The following is a 14,612-nucleotide window of genomic DNA, read 5'->3' on the forward strand; positions in this document are numbered from 1 at the left end:
AAAATTTTTTTTTTTTTTAAACTGGAAACAATCCTCGATAGATAATTGTGAAGTATTATTTTAATCTCATTTGTGAGGAAGTGTTTTATCATTTGTATGTGACTGCCAGTGACTTAAGTGGTCATATTTCCTTGCATGAAAATGGCAGTCCAGGGTCACAATCTTCATTTGCAACACTGCATTTTTAATTTCATCAATTTTTACTATCTTGAGACTTGCCTCTTGACTTCACTATACCCAGGTTTCCCACCACAAAGTATCCAAAGTATTGAGATACAAGTTGACATCTAACAGATCATGGGTTGTTTCCCCCCCCCCCCCGCCCCAACTTAAGTGTGCTCTCCATGAAACAGGACATGGAAAACTTGCAATAATTTCAATTTTATATCTTTCTAAATCCAGACGATTTGAGAAATGAAACAACTGATTTGGATTTTATTTTTCTGATAAACAACATATTGCGGAAAACAGATTCAACTGCACAACTGGGGAAAGAAGAAAAAATGAATTATTCACCCCAAGTCACTGTCATGCACCTCTTGAATGCCAGCTATACAGTAGCATTGGCAGAGGCCAGAGAACAGATCTCTGGTCCATCCTCGTCGTTATGGAAGACGTGTGGAACAGAAACAAGTGTAGAAAATAGTATCAGTTTAAAAAAAAACTAATTTGGGAATTTTCACCATAGCACATGAGCATTCCTGGAGAGAGTAAACTTACCTCACTGTACTAAGAATTTTAATGTTTTTTTATACATGCTTCATAGCTTATTAGTACCTACATTTCTTTTTTAAACTGGATACAATACTCAATTAAGGAAACATTTAAAGTGGAGTATTTATCAACCCAATTACCTTATGCTTGCAACCCTGTGAGCATGAGTTGGAAAGAAATGTCTCCTACCAGACACATCTGGAAATGGATATAAATTTGCATTTGATTCCATGATGTAATATTACAGCATAATGGCCCGTATTTTCCAATACCTACAGGTGTGCACAAGCTGTGTACACACCCGTAGGGACATCGGAAATGCCGGTTTCAGGCATGCGAAACGCATGCCTGATCTGTCAAAAATGCTCTTGACAGATCAGACGCCTGCCCTGGAGAAGGGCTTCTGCGGGCGGAGAGTTCCGTTTTCTGCAGAACCTCCACCCGCTGAAATCAATTAAAAATCTTACGCCTGGTAAAAGCATGCGTAAGGCCGTAAAAAACTTCAATTATTTTTTTCAAAAAATTAAATTGTTTAAAATATTTAATTTAATGTAATTTTAACTCATTTAAAAAATGATGGTTTTTAAAAAATTGATTTAATGTTTTAGTGTCTTTTTTCAGTGATCCCCATTCATACTTTGACAGGTCTATCTGTCAAAAGTATGAAGGGGGATACCCTTCTTTCATTGGCTCGCCTAGCCCACGTGATCCCAGGGACGTTTGCAAACCGCATGCGCCCCTGCGCATTTCGTCGTGGAGAGGCCCAGGATCGGAAGAGTCTGGACCTCGGGAGCCCCCAGGTAAGGGCGTCGATTTTTTCCCGATAGGAGGCATCCGCACGCAGGAAGCCTCCTATTGGGAATAACGGGCCAATATCTGTGGAGCATCATGGTCTGTTTAATCAGCTAACAGTGGCAAAAGTTACCAGTCAAATCCAATACAATAAATGGTTGAGATGGATTCAAAGAAATTAAGTACTGATGGCACCAGTGGGGGTAATTGACCTGAAGTTATTGAACCAGTCAGCATACTGTAATGGAACCAACATTCACAGCAAATGACAAGACTGGGTTAATGACCATCAGCTGAGATTATTTCAGCTCCCTCATACTGTCAACTTTAATAACTCTTCCAAGACAGCACCCCAAAGAGATCACAAGAATTCATCATTTAAATAAAAGTATTCAAATAATCAACAGAAATGGCCAAGAAGCTACTAAAGTCAATAATATTTGTTCTTTAATTTACTTCTATAAGATTTACAGTGCTAGAAAGAGAGAATGTCCTTGGGGTCAAAGACAGAATCTATTTGGTTGGAGCTGAGAAACAATAAAGGAGCTATTACACTACTTGGTGTATTTCACATGCCACCAAATAATGGGAAGCAGATGGAGGAGCAGATTTGCAAAGACATTACTGAGAGGTACAAGAACTATAGAGTAGTGATAATGGGAGACATTAACTACCCCAATATTGAATGGGGCAGTGATTGTCTTAAGGGCAGAGAAAGGGAGGAATTTCTTAAGTGTGTTTAGGAGAATTTATTGATCAGTATGTTTCCTGCCCAACGAGGAAGGAGGCTTTGCTGGATCTAGTCCTGGGGAATGAAGTGGGTCGTGGAGAATGTCACAGTTGGAGAGCATCTTGGGAATAGTGATCATAGTATCATAAGGTTTAGATTAGTTATGGAGATAGACAAGGAACAATCTAGAATAAAAATACTTAACTGGAGGAGGGCTAATTTCAACGAATTAAGGAGGGATCCGGTCCAGGTAATTTGGAGTCAAAGATGGGCAGGCAAAAATGTAATGGAGCAATGGGCAGCATTTAAAGAAATGGTTTGAATACAGTCTCGGTACATTCCTACAAGGCGGAAAGGTAGGGCAACCAAACCCACAGCTCCCTGGGTGACGAAGGAGTTGGGAGAGTAGGATGAAGCAGAAAAAGGGGGCAATTGACAGATGTCAGCTTGCTGATACAAGGGAGAATCAGGCTGAATATAAAAAGTATAGAGGAGAAGTGAAAAAGGAAATAAGAGGGGCAAAGAGACAGTACAAGAATAGATTGGCGGCTAACAAAGGGGAATCCAAAAGGTTTTCTATTGACATATTAACAGTAAAAGAGTTGTCAGAGGAGCGGTGGGGCCAATTAGGGACCAAAATGGAGAACTATTGGTGGAGGCAGGAGGCATGCATGAAGTATTAAATGAGTACTTTGCACTGGTGTTTACCAAGGAAGGGGACTTTGGCAAAGCTATGGCAAACAAGGAGGTTGCTGAGATACTGGATGAGATAAAAATAGATAAGGAGGAGGTACTAGACAGGCTGGCGGTAATTCAAATGGATAAGTCACCCGGTACGGATGGGTTGCATCCTAGATTACCGAGGAAAGTAAGGGTAGAAATTGCAGAGCTGCTGGCCAATGTTCCCTCTAATATTTTTGTTTGTGCGCACGACCCATTTAAATTTCCGCACATGCGGGGTTTTTCCATTTAAAAGCCATTGAGCGACCTGCATGGGCGCTCAGCTTAACGGGAACACTGATGCTAACTACAATCTTCCAATCCTCCTTAGATACAGGGGTGGTGCCAAAGGACTGGAGGATTGCAAATGTTACACCCTTATTCAAAAAAGGGGAGAATGATAAACCTGGCAAGTATAGGCCAATCAGTTTAATGTCAGTGGTGGGGACGCTTTTATAGAAACAATAATCCGGGAAAAAATTAACAGCACTGGGACAAGAATGGACTAGTAAAGGAGAGCCAGCACGGATTTATTAAGGGCAAATCGTGTTTGACTAACTTTACTGAGTTTTTGATGAGGTAACAGAGAGGGTTAAGGAGGGCAGTGCAATTGATGTGGTGTATATGGACTTCCAAAAGCCGTTTGAAGTACCACATATTAGGCTTGTTAGCAAAATTGAAGCCCATGGGATAAAAGGGGCAGCAGCAGCATGGGTACAAAATTGGCAACGAGATAGAAAACAGAGAGTTGAGGTGAATGGCTGTTTTTCGGAGAGGGGGGAGGGAGGTATGCAGTGGCGTTCCCCAAACTTCAGTACTAGGACCATTGCTCTTTTTGATAAACATTAATGGCTTGGACTTGGATTACAGGGTACAATTTTGAAATTTGCAGATGGCACGAAACGTGGAAGTGTAGTAAACAGTGAGGAAGGTAGTAATAGACTTCAAGAGGACATAGACAGGCTGGTGGAATGGGCAGAGACATGACAGATGAAATTCAACGCAGAGAAGTGTGAGGTGATACATTTTGGTAGGAAGAATGAGGAGAGACCATACACACCAAATGGTACAATTTTAAAGGGGGTGCAAGAACAGAGAGACCTGGGGGTGTTTGTGCACAAATCTTTGAAGGTGGCAGGACAGGTTAACAAAGCAGTTAAAAAAGCATATCGGATCCTGGGCTTTATAAATAGAAGCAGAGAGTACAAAAGCCAGGAGGTTATGCTAAACCTACATAAAACACTAGTTTGGCCCCAGCTGGAGTATTGTGTCCAATTCTGGGCACCACACTTTAGGAAGGACATGAAGGTTTTGGAGAGGCTACAGAAGGAGTTGGATATATTTCTTACGGCTAAAGGGATCAAGGGATATGGGGAGAAGGCAGGGACAGGGTACTGAATTTGGATGATCAGCCATGATCTCACTGAATGGCGGAACAGGCTCGAGGGGCCAAATGGCCTACTCCTATCTTCTATGTTTCTATGTAGAAGAGATTTACTAGAATGGTTCCAGGGGTGAGGGAATACAGTTACGTCGATAGACTAGAGAAGCTGAGGTTGCTCTCCATGGAGCAGAGAAGGCTAAGAGATTTGACAGAGGTGTTTAAAATCATGAAGGATTTAGATAGAGCAAATATAGAGAAACAATTTACAATGGCTGTAGGGTCGATAAAGAGAGGGCACAGAGGTAATTTTACGGTGACTGGCAAAAGAACCAGAGGCAATATGAGGAAGAACTTTTTTTATGCAACGAGTGGTTAGGATTTGGAATACAGTGCCTGATAGGGTGATGGATACAGATTCAATAGTAACCTTCAAAAGGGAATTGGATAAATAGTTGAAGACAAAATTCTAGGGATATGGGGAACAAGCAGGAGTGTGGGACTAACTGGATTGCTCTTCGAAAAGAGCCAGCGCAGACTCGATGGGCCGAATGGCCTCCTTCTGAATGGTACTGTTCTATGATTCTATAGTCACCGTTAACAAGGCTCACTTTAAATTACAAGATGGAAAAGACAGAAATTTTAAAGCTGAACCAGTCTGACTTTACTTGCAAGATGAAATAAATCCATGTTGAGCCAATAGAATTGGGAAACTGGAATTTAAATTATCAAAAAAAATTTACACGTGGAAATAGCTGAATAAAATGCTGGCATCGAATAGGCCCCGTGTTAATTCTTAATCAACGCTGTAAATTTTATTGCCAAAATTATTTTGCTTGCTTCTTTTCCATTAACTTTTCCAATGTTGAAAAATGTTGCAAACTGAACAATGTGAGGAACATGCTGAAATTGAACTTAAATCAGTAGAGCATTGCTCACTGGCCTAAATTAGCTTCTGGTCCTCAAACACCTCCAATTTCAAATTCTCATCTAAGTGTCCAATCCCTTTATTGACCTACTCCTCCATATCTCTGTAACATCCTCTAGCCCTCCAACTCTCCGCTCCTCCAGCTCTAGACTTTTATGCATCACCCACTTCTTTCACTCCAACATTAGCAGCCATGCCTTCAGTTGTCGAGGCCTCAAACTCTGGAATTCCTTCCCTAAACCTCTCTGCCTCTTCCTCCTCAAGTTCCACCTAAAAACCTACCCCTTTGACTAATCTTTTAGTCACCCCTTCTAATATCTCCTTCTTTGGCTTGGTGCCAATTTTTGTCCGATTTACCCTTCTGGGTTTGCTTTCCTATGTTAAAGGATGCCATACACTTTCTTAGTCAGTTCTACTATCAACGCAAGATCTGTATTCAGTCAAGACAGGCGTGACCAATTAACACTTTAATAAAACATAATTATGTTTTATTATTTTTACATCTCAGACATAACATATCTTCAAAACAAAGCCCATTTCTTTGTGATTTCTTTCTCACTTCTCTTTCCAAGCCCTTCATTTTGCAATTGTTCTGAACGAAAGGATGGAAAATGATTGGCTAGCACAGATTTTTTTTTTATTTTAAATGCCTTAATGTATTTTTATCTTTAGTTATAGTGTAAGGTCCTCCAATGGCTAGTCAATTAAATGAAGCATATATTGTGGTACTAAACCATATGGACCAGAAGGTCCCAGGTCTATGATGAAGTCGGCGATCTTTGTAATTGTCCTCAGCACCGTTGGGATAGAGGGGGGAGAAAATAAATTAGCCAGGGTACCAACTCATGATCACTATATTGTGAGCCCTGCTGTAAAGTGTATGCCTGTGGGCACCAGGTGAAAACAGGATCATTCTTGGCTGTGATAGTCTGACAGTGAGCACCAGCCTGCTGATACTCCCAGCCAGCAAATCAGTCAGCACAGTTGATCTCAATCAAGTTGCCAGTTAAAGAGAAATGGCATTTAAATAACACCTTAGCATATCCGCATAACATTCCAAATCATACCATAGCCAATGGTTTACTTTTGAAGCGCAGGCAAACACGACAGCCAATGTATGCACAGCAAGATCCAACAAACAGCATTTGTGGTACTACAATTGACCTAAGTGTCCCTAGACTCAGAATGCGGAAGAAATGGACCAGACATGTTCCCGTTGAATTCGTGGACACGAGAAAAACAATCTACGATCAACTGAATCATGCTGACCTTCACACTTATTGCCTGTGACAGTTCACAAGTGTACTCTCAGAAGTTGAAGCTGTCATCTTGCACAAATTATCAAATGAGCAGACCTTAATAAGCATTACAATCGCAAGTGCATGACTTCTGGTTTTGTGTAGACTGCAACTGAATATTGAGATAGAGTTCCCATGACGTTAAGCGTGTATAACAACAAATAAAAATTGTTCCATTTCAATGCACCAAAATGAATAAATAAATTAACAGAAAATAGCCCTGGTAAGGAATAATTACAAAGCTAGTTTAATATATGCATGGGTTAAGGAACTACTGATGCACATTAATTAATGATTCTGGTGTGGGATAACTAAAAGATTAATTAAGAAAGGGAAGATAGATTATGAAAGCAAACTAGCAAAAAATATAAAAACAGATAGCAAGAGTTTCTACAGCTATATAAAAAGAGAAAGGGTGGCTAAAGTGAACGTTGGTCCCTTAGAGGATGGGACCGGGAAACTAGTGGTGGGGAACATGGAGATGGCAAAGATGCTGAACAAATATTTTGTATCAGTCTTTACAGTAGAGGACACTAAAAATATCCCAACACTGGACAAACAGGGGGCAATGGGGGGGGGGGGGGGGGAGGAGCTAAACACGATTAAAATCACTAGGGAGATGGTACTCAGTAAAATAATGGGACTTAAGGTGGATAAATCCCCCAGACCTGATGGCCCACATCCTAGGGTCTTGAGAGAAGTGGCGGTAGGGATTGTGGATGCATTGGTGATTATTTTCCAGAACTCCCTGGACTCAAGAAAGGTCCCAGCAGATTGGAAAACTGCTAATGTAACACCCTTATTTAAGAAGGGAAGTAGACAAAAAGCTGGAAACGATAGACCAGTTAGCCTAATATCTGTGGTTGGCAAAATGTTGGAGTCCATTATTAAGGAAACAGTAACAGAGCATTTGGATAAACATAATTTAATAGGGCAGAGTCAGCATGGTTTTATGAAGGGGAAGTCATGTTTGACAAATTTGCTCGAATTCTTTGAGGATGTAACATACAGGGTGGATAAAGGGGAACCAGTGGATGTAGTGTATTTGGACTTCCAAAAGGCATTTGACAAGGTTCCACACAAAAGATTACTGATCAAGATAAGAAATCACAGGATTGGGGGTAATATACTGGCATGGGTGGAAGATTGGCTATCTAACAGAAAACAAAGAGTTGGGATAAATGGTTCATTCTCGGGCTGGCAATCAGTAACTTGTGGTGTTCCGCAGGGGTCAGTGCTGGGACCCCAACTCTTTACAATCTATATTAACGATTTGGAGGAAGGGACCGAGTGCAACATATCCAAGTTTGCCGACAATACAAAGATGGGAGGGAAAGCAGTGAGTGGGGAGGACATAAAAAACCAGCAAAAGGACATAGACAGGCTAAGTGAGTGGGCAGAGATTTGGCAGATGCAATATAATGTTGGAAAGTGTGAGGTTATGCACTTTGGCAGAAAAAATCAAAGAGCAAGTTATTATCTAAATGGAGAGAAACTGCAAAGTGCTACAATACAAAGGGATCTGGGGGTCCTTTTACATGAAACACAAAAAGTTAGTATGCAGGTGCAGCAGGTGATCAGGAAGGCCAATGGAATCTTGGCTTTTATTGCAAGGGGGATGGAGTATAAAAACAGGGAAGTCTTGCTGCAGTTATACAGGGTATTGGTGAGGCCACACCTGGAATACTGCGTGCAGTTTTGGTTTCCATATTTAAGAAAAGATATACTTGCTCTCGAGGCGGTTCAGAGAAGGTTCACTCGGTTGATTCCGGAGATGAGGGGGTTGACGTATGAGGAAAGGTTGAGTAGGTTGGGACTCTACTCATTGGAGTTCAGAAGAATGAGAGGCGATCTTATCGAAAAATATAAGATTGTGAGGGGGCTTGATCGGGTGGATGCGGTGAGGATGTTTCCACTGATGGGTGAGACTAGAACTAGGGGGCATAATCTAAGAATAAGGGGCTGCCCTTTCAAAACTGAGATGAGGAGAAACTTCTTCACTCAGAGGGTAGTAAATCTATGGAATTTGCTACCCCAGAGAGCTGCGGAAGCTGCAACATTAAATAAATTTAAAATGGAGATAGACAGTTTCCTAGCAGATAAGGGAATTAGGGGGTTACGGGGAGAGGGCAGGGAAGTGGACGTGAGTCTAGATTCGGATCAGCCATGATCCTATTGAATGGCAGAGCAGGCCCGAGGGGCCGTATGGCCTACTCCTGCTCCTACTTCTTATGTTCTTATGTTCTGCACAATGCCTACCATAAACAATAGGCATAAAGGTGAGAAAAATTTAAGCTTAGTCCAGGAGGTGAGGTAGTTGAGTTTCCAAAAAAAATCTTTTGAAGATGGCAATTCTTTTATAAGCTTTTCACACGCAGGAGATGGCTATATTAACACATGGGGTAGAAATTCTGGTGACATGGAACATGTGTGCAAGGGCAGGGAAATCAGGAAGGGATCCATTTCGCTGCATTCCTGATCAACTTGTGCTATGTAGCAATTTACAGGTGGCCCGTTTGGCTGTTGTAAACTGCATCATTTTAATATTTAATTTGATGTTAGTCAATCAGATACAACTGAGGTAAGGTGCAAAATCCTATTCTTTGCAGCAGGATAAATCCCGCCCCTGGTGAACACCAAGGTCAGAGTTGTTAAAGCCTGGTCCAGGAAGTGGTATCTTAAATAGGAATTGAAGTAGTCTTGCTTGCTAAAAAAAACCCTGATAAAGTGGAGATTGCAATTAGAGTTTCTCTGAGTTTTTTTGGCATTGGAAGAAGAGAATGCGAGAAGCTGCATGTGCTCAGATAGTAACTTTATTTTATAATCCAGTCAAAAGTAATGAGAAGGAAATGTCTCCTCTGTCTGCTGGCTGTAAGGGTCCTATGTGGAATGAGTTTGGGCAGTCTCAATCCAGTTCCTGGGGCAGATAGAATATCAGTAGTAAAGTTTCAGACATCAGTCCTCCTGCCTTTGAAACTCCCAATTGCTTTCACACAGAGTTTTAGGTGTATATTTAACTATCACTTGTTGAACCACACGTTAGGACACAGGAATTCTAACTTTTCTGTTATTAACCCAGTAATGGCAAGGGTGAACGTTGTGAACGGTCTCTCTTCATTAAAGTGGTCTCCGTGGCGGCAACATTTTGCTACCTTTCTTTAAAAAAAAGCAGCTAATGGCAAGGTTAGCACTGCAGCTTTTGCATTTGCAAGCTCATCTCTGGCTTGTCCAACATAGTCACTCTAGGCCCAGACCAAAATTCTATACATTTACTTCAAATCTGTCTCTAGGTGCGTTTTACATAATTTTATTGATTGGGCTGATAGGGTTAACACAATTTGCTGCTCTAGTGCATTCTGAAGAAGCAAAAGAAAGCAAAAAGATCCAAATCAAGTTAAAAAAAAAGTACCTTCAGAACCACATCATTCAAAAAATTAGAGAGCACAACAAACAACAGGTTGCTAAATGAATGTTACATTATAGAACTTATTTTATCTTTTTGTAAAAGTTACTGCTAGGGAACAATAGGATAAATAGTAACTAACATTTTAGTGTTATACAAAAGAAATGTCATTAAATACGGCAGATAACAGATGGGGTAAAATTAGTAATTCGGAGTAAATTAGTAATTTTCAGGAAATCCCTAGTTACTGTGTTTGAGGTTCCATTTAATGGTGTAAATAAATGGACATAAAAGAGCACAAAGATATGAATAGCAAGGAGTTCTCAGCGCCCCAACCAACATTCCTTGTTCAACAGACTAACTGATCATTCTAAATACTGTTGTTTGTGGGATCTTGCTATGTGCAAAATGCCACCATGTTTACCTACATAGTAGTTCAAAGTAATTTATAGAATGTTACAGCACGGAAACAGGCCATTTGGCTGACAAATGGTATTTTTCTCCACTGGAACAAAGTTTAACCCTATAAACTTTAACATTCCTCTTTCAAGCAACTATCGACTGACTTTTAAAAATAAACAACTATGGACTCTGCTTCAATAATGGTTATGACATAATTAGACATTACGTAAATGCAATGTTTTAAAACTAAACTGATAGTATACAGAGCTAAAATATTTTTACGGTATGGCACAATAGAGCGAGCTGAAATACTTACACATTACGGCATGAAAAGGGCTGATAGAAACCTACTTCCTTTCCACTGAAAGTGTTTACAATCCCACTATCATTTTTGCAGGTGATATTAGGAGCCGGCATACAAGGAACTAGAAATAAAACCAAAAGAAACCAGAGATATTAACTAAATTATGGAGAATTTCACTTTATATTCATGAACAGAGCCTACACGTTAAGTTCAGTAATTTAGTTTTTCATCGTTTAGCTATTATGCACACAGTAATGTCTCTGAAAACTGATACACTTTAAATATTGTATTTCTACACCTAAATGTCACATGACCTGGTGAATGATCAGCAAAGTGATTGACAATGGAGACTGACAAAATTCATGCTGTAATATCTCAATGTACAACCTGTTCATTTTATCTAACTTCAAACCCAGCAATAATATTTCTTGGCCAATTAGTTCTGTACTTATCAATCTTCAACTGCAATAGCTACAATTTGCACAAAAAAGTAAATATGAACAAGGAAATTTAATGGACAATTTAGCAAAATCATTAGATCAGTTTCTCACTGACAACGTTGCACGAGTTACTGAGGATACAGTTCGTGTTAATATCCCTTCCATATCAGGAACATTTCCCTACTGACAATGTTTTATGATGAGAGGCTATAGGTACAAGATTGAATGCAAGAGATTTAGAACAGAGGGCAATAGAAACTTCTTTACAAAGAGAGTTGCGAGGCCGAAGATTCACTTCCAGGGTTAGTGGTGGCGGTAGAAACTATATCAACATTCAAGACTAGATTGGATAGATGTATGAAAGAAGAGAGGTTGAAGGAATATGGGAACAGGATTGGTAAATGGGATTAAACTATTTGCTTGCGTGGAGAGTATACTCCAATGCAGACTAGTTGGGCCCATTTCTGTGTTGCAAGTTCTATGTACTTCTATGTACACAAGTTACTGAAGGGGCACTTAATGTTAATATCATGAACCACACAGGACACAAACGTAGCATTAGGAAAGCATACAATTTATTGGAAATGCAAGGTAATGTGCTCCTATGAGAAGATCAAAAGATTGTTTACAACAAAGCTATGGTTCAGTAAAAGCAATGACAGGAAGCAACATAAGAAGTATGGTGTGAAAAGGAATGGGGCCTCATCTCCGTTTTGCAATCTGTTTGAGCAACTGGTTGCTCATAAAGCATTAGATAGGGTTGTATCCAACAGGAAGAGAACCATAAAAGAAAATCATATAAAATAAAGATTGTTTTTACTTAGTTAGACGGAAAGACTGTTGCTGCCTTCGAGACCCTGTGGCGTGAACAGGCTTGGAGAAGCCATCTTCTCGGGTCCTCATTAAATCAACGCATAAAGAAAGACTTGCATTTATATAGCACCGTTCACGACCACCAGACGTCCCAAAGTACTTTACAGCCAATGAAGTACTTTTTTTTTTTGAAGTGTATTCACTGTTGTAATGTAGGAAAAGCGGCAGCCAATTTGCGCACAGCAAGCTCCCACAAACAGCAATGTGAAAATGACCAGCTAACCTGTTTTAGTGATATTGATTGAGGGATAAATATTGGCCAAGACACTAGGGATAACTCCCCTACTCTTCTTTGAAATAGTGCCAGGAATCTTTTACATCCACCTGAGAGAGCAGAAAGGTTTAATGACTCATCCGAAAGACGGCACCTCCGACAATGCCAGATTTTTGTGCTTAAGTCTGGAATGGGACTTGAATCCACAACCTTCTGACTTAGTTCGAAGTGGCAAGAGTGCTACCCACTGAGCCACAGCTGACACTGATACATAGCAAGTTTTGGATGCAGGACATTATAATGTGTGCTACTCTTTGTTTAGGGTGTTTAAGATTAATGTTTTGTCAATAATAAATTAAGTGAATCAAACATATTACTGTTTCTATTTGTACAAATCTGTTTAATGGGTAAAGGATTTATCCAACAGAAGGTACACAAAGAATCCCAGGTGCTCTCCCACGGGAGGGAGGCCAAACCCAAGCTGTTCGGACACATTGCAGGAGGTAGGCCAGTGATATAAATAAGAGCAAGGGAACAAGTCACCTGACCTTGAACTCAGAACCTTCATATTATAATTGGTAAGAAATTAAAATGTACCAAAAGCTGTATCATTGGTGCAATTTTCTGGTTCTTGTGTTACATCATTTATCTTGGGAGCATCACAGATGTATGTACAGAATCAAACATTAAGGAAACATTTCTAAAATTATATATATGTTTGTATATTTAGTGTTTATCATTAAAATTGAAAGTAAATAATAGTATCAATACAAAGTTAGCAGTGTACAGGAAATTGTTAATGTACTGCAATATAAACAAGTAAATCTCAAGAAATAAACCTAAATATATCCCCACTGAATCACGTAGTTCAGTTCATCACCGAAACTGACGCATTAGCAAAATTGGGCATATACAGCCCAAATGTGTATTATGATGAGTACGAAAAAACTTAAGACCACTATTACTCTCTCCAACACTCGTTGGCTGTGCAGTTAGTAATGAAAGGGTGCAAAGCTTGTTATCCACATACGTTCACAGCCATCGCGTCAATACAATCAACAGCCTCACACGAATGTACTGCAATGATCACAAAGACAAATCAGACCAGTACAATCCCCTTGTTTACAGTGAGTTACTCATGTTGGTTTAAAAAGTGTGACCTATTTACTTACGGATCACAGAAAAATAAACTGAGTTTATGAATTGTCACTTTTTTTTAAAAACATGCATCAATCTCCCTCCTGCCGTTTCTCCGGTGTTGGCCGTGAGCTCTGATTCCTAATCATTGGAAGAATGAGACTCTTGTCCTCAACCATCCCTGTAACTAAAACACTGGTGCAGCTGTTGTATTACTCATGGTTGCCTCGGCAACCAAATTATTTAATAACACACAAATAACCACAGAATAAAGGATATTGCCCGAGTCGTAGTTCGTCGCATTTATCGATATCATCAGAAACAGCGTTTAAGAAACAACAACACAAAAACCAGACGACCAGCCGCAGCAACAAACTCTCCCTGGGCGGCGCCATCTTGGGCTCTGATCACGTGCCAGTGAGACTACCGTTTACAGCTCGAGAGGAAGCACAGCACCAGAGGCGGTCCGACACCTGTCACTGCACACAGAGCCGGCACTGGAGCACAACTGTGCACAACACTGGAACACAACCACAACACTGAAACACAACCGTGCACAAACACAACACTGGAACACAACCGTGCACAAACACAACACTGGAACGCAACCGTGAACAACACTGGAACACAACCGTGCACAACCACAACACTGAAACACAACCGTGAACAAACACAACACTGAAACATAACCGTGCACAAACACAACACTGAAACACAACCGTGCACAAACACAACACTGGAACACAACCGTGAACAAACACAACACTGAAACATAACCGTGCACGAACACAACACTGAAACATAACCGTGCGCAAACACAACACTGGAACACAACCGTGAACAAACAACACTGGAACACAACCGTGCGCAAACACAACACTGAAACATAACCGTGCACAAACACAACACTGGAACACAACCGTGCGCAAACACAACACTGAAACGCAACCGTGAACAAACAACACTGGAACACAACGGAGCACAAACACAACACTGAAACACAACTGTGCACAAACACAACACTGAAACACAACTGTGCACAAACACAATACTGAAACACAACTGTGCACAAACACAATACTGAAACACAACTGTTGAAGAGATCGCAAAGTCTCTGAAGAATGGACTCAGTCGAGAATATTTTTGTGTACTTTATGGGATTTTCTGAGGGCATTTTCCCTCTGGTGGGATCGCCCTGTGCAAATGCGTGGGGGACTGGTTTGTTAAAACTCCAGAGAACGCATGGCAGTTGGCTGTGACAAAAGAACTGTCAGTC

General features: G+C 40.4%; 1 protein-coding gene across 3 annotated transcripts in view; it reads right to left on the bottom strand.

The window, feature by feature from the left end:
* Window positions 1-13,772, bottom strand: part of tm2d1 (TM2 domain containing 1) — a 98,767-nt gene extending 84,995 nt beyond the window's left edge. The window contains exons 1-3 of one of the 3 annotated variants that reach the window (XM_085982865.1): window positions 13,613-13,772; window positions 12,797-12,867; window positions 10,685-10,793 (exon numbers count right to left, since the gene is read on the bottom strand). In XM_085982865.1, coding sequence (XP_085838991.1) covers window positions 10,685-10,793; window positions 12,797-12,867; window positions 13,613-13,731 — 299 coding nt within the window. In that variant the 5' untranslated portion in view covers window positions 13,732-13,772. Of the gene's footprint in view, window positions 1-10,684; window positions 10,794-12,796; window positions 12,868-13,371; window positions 13,592-13,612 lie in introns of those variants that run through there. The other 2 variants (XM_085982867.1, XM_085982868.1) reach the window with 2 other exon arrangements.
* Between the last annotated feature and the right edge of the window lie 840 nt (window positions 13,773-14,612).

The sequence above is a fragment of the Somniosus microcephalus genome, chromosome 3 (assembly GCF_052327205.1).
Source record: "Somniosus microcephalus isolate GS21.2 chromosome 3, FLI_Smic_1.0, whole genome shotgun sequence".
In the NCBI taxonomy this organism is placed as follows: Eukaryota; Metazoa; Chordata; class Chondrichthyes; order Squaliformes; family Somniosidae; genus Somniosus; species Somniosus microcephalus.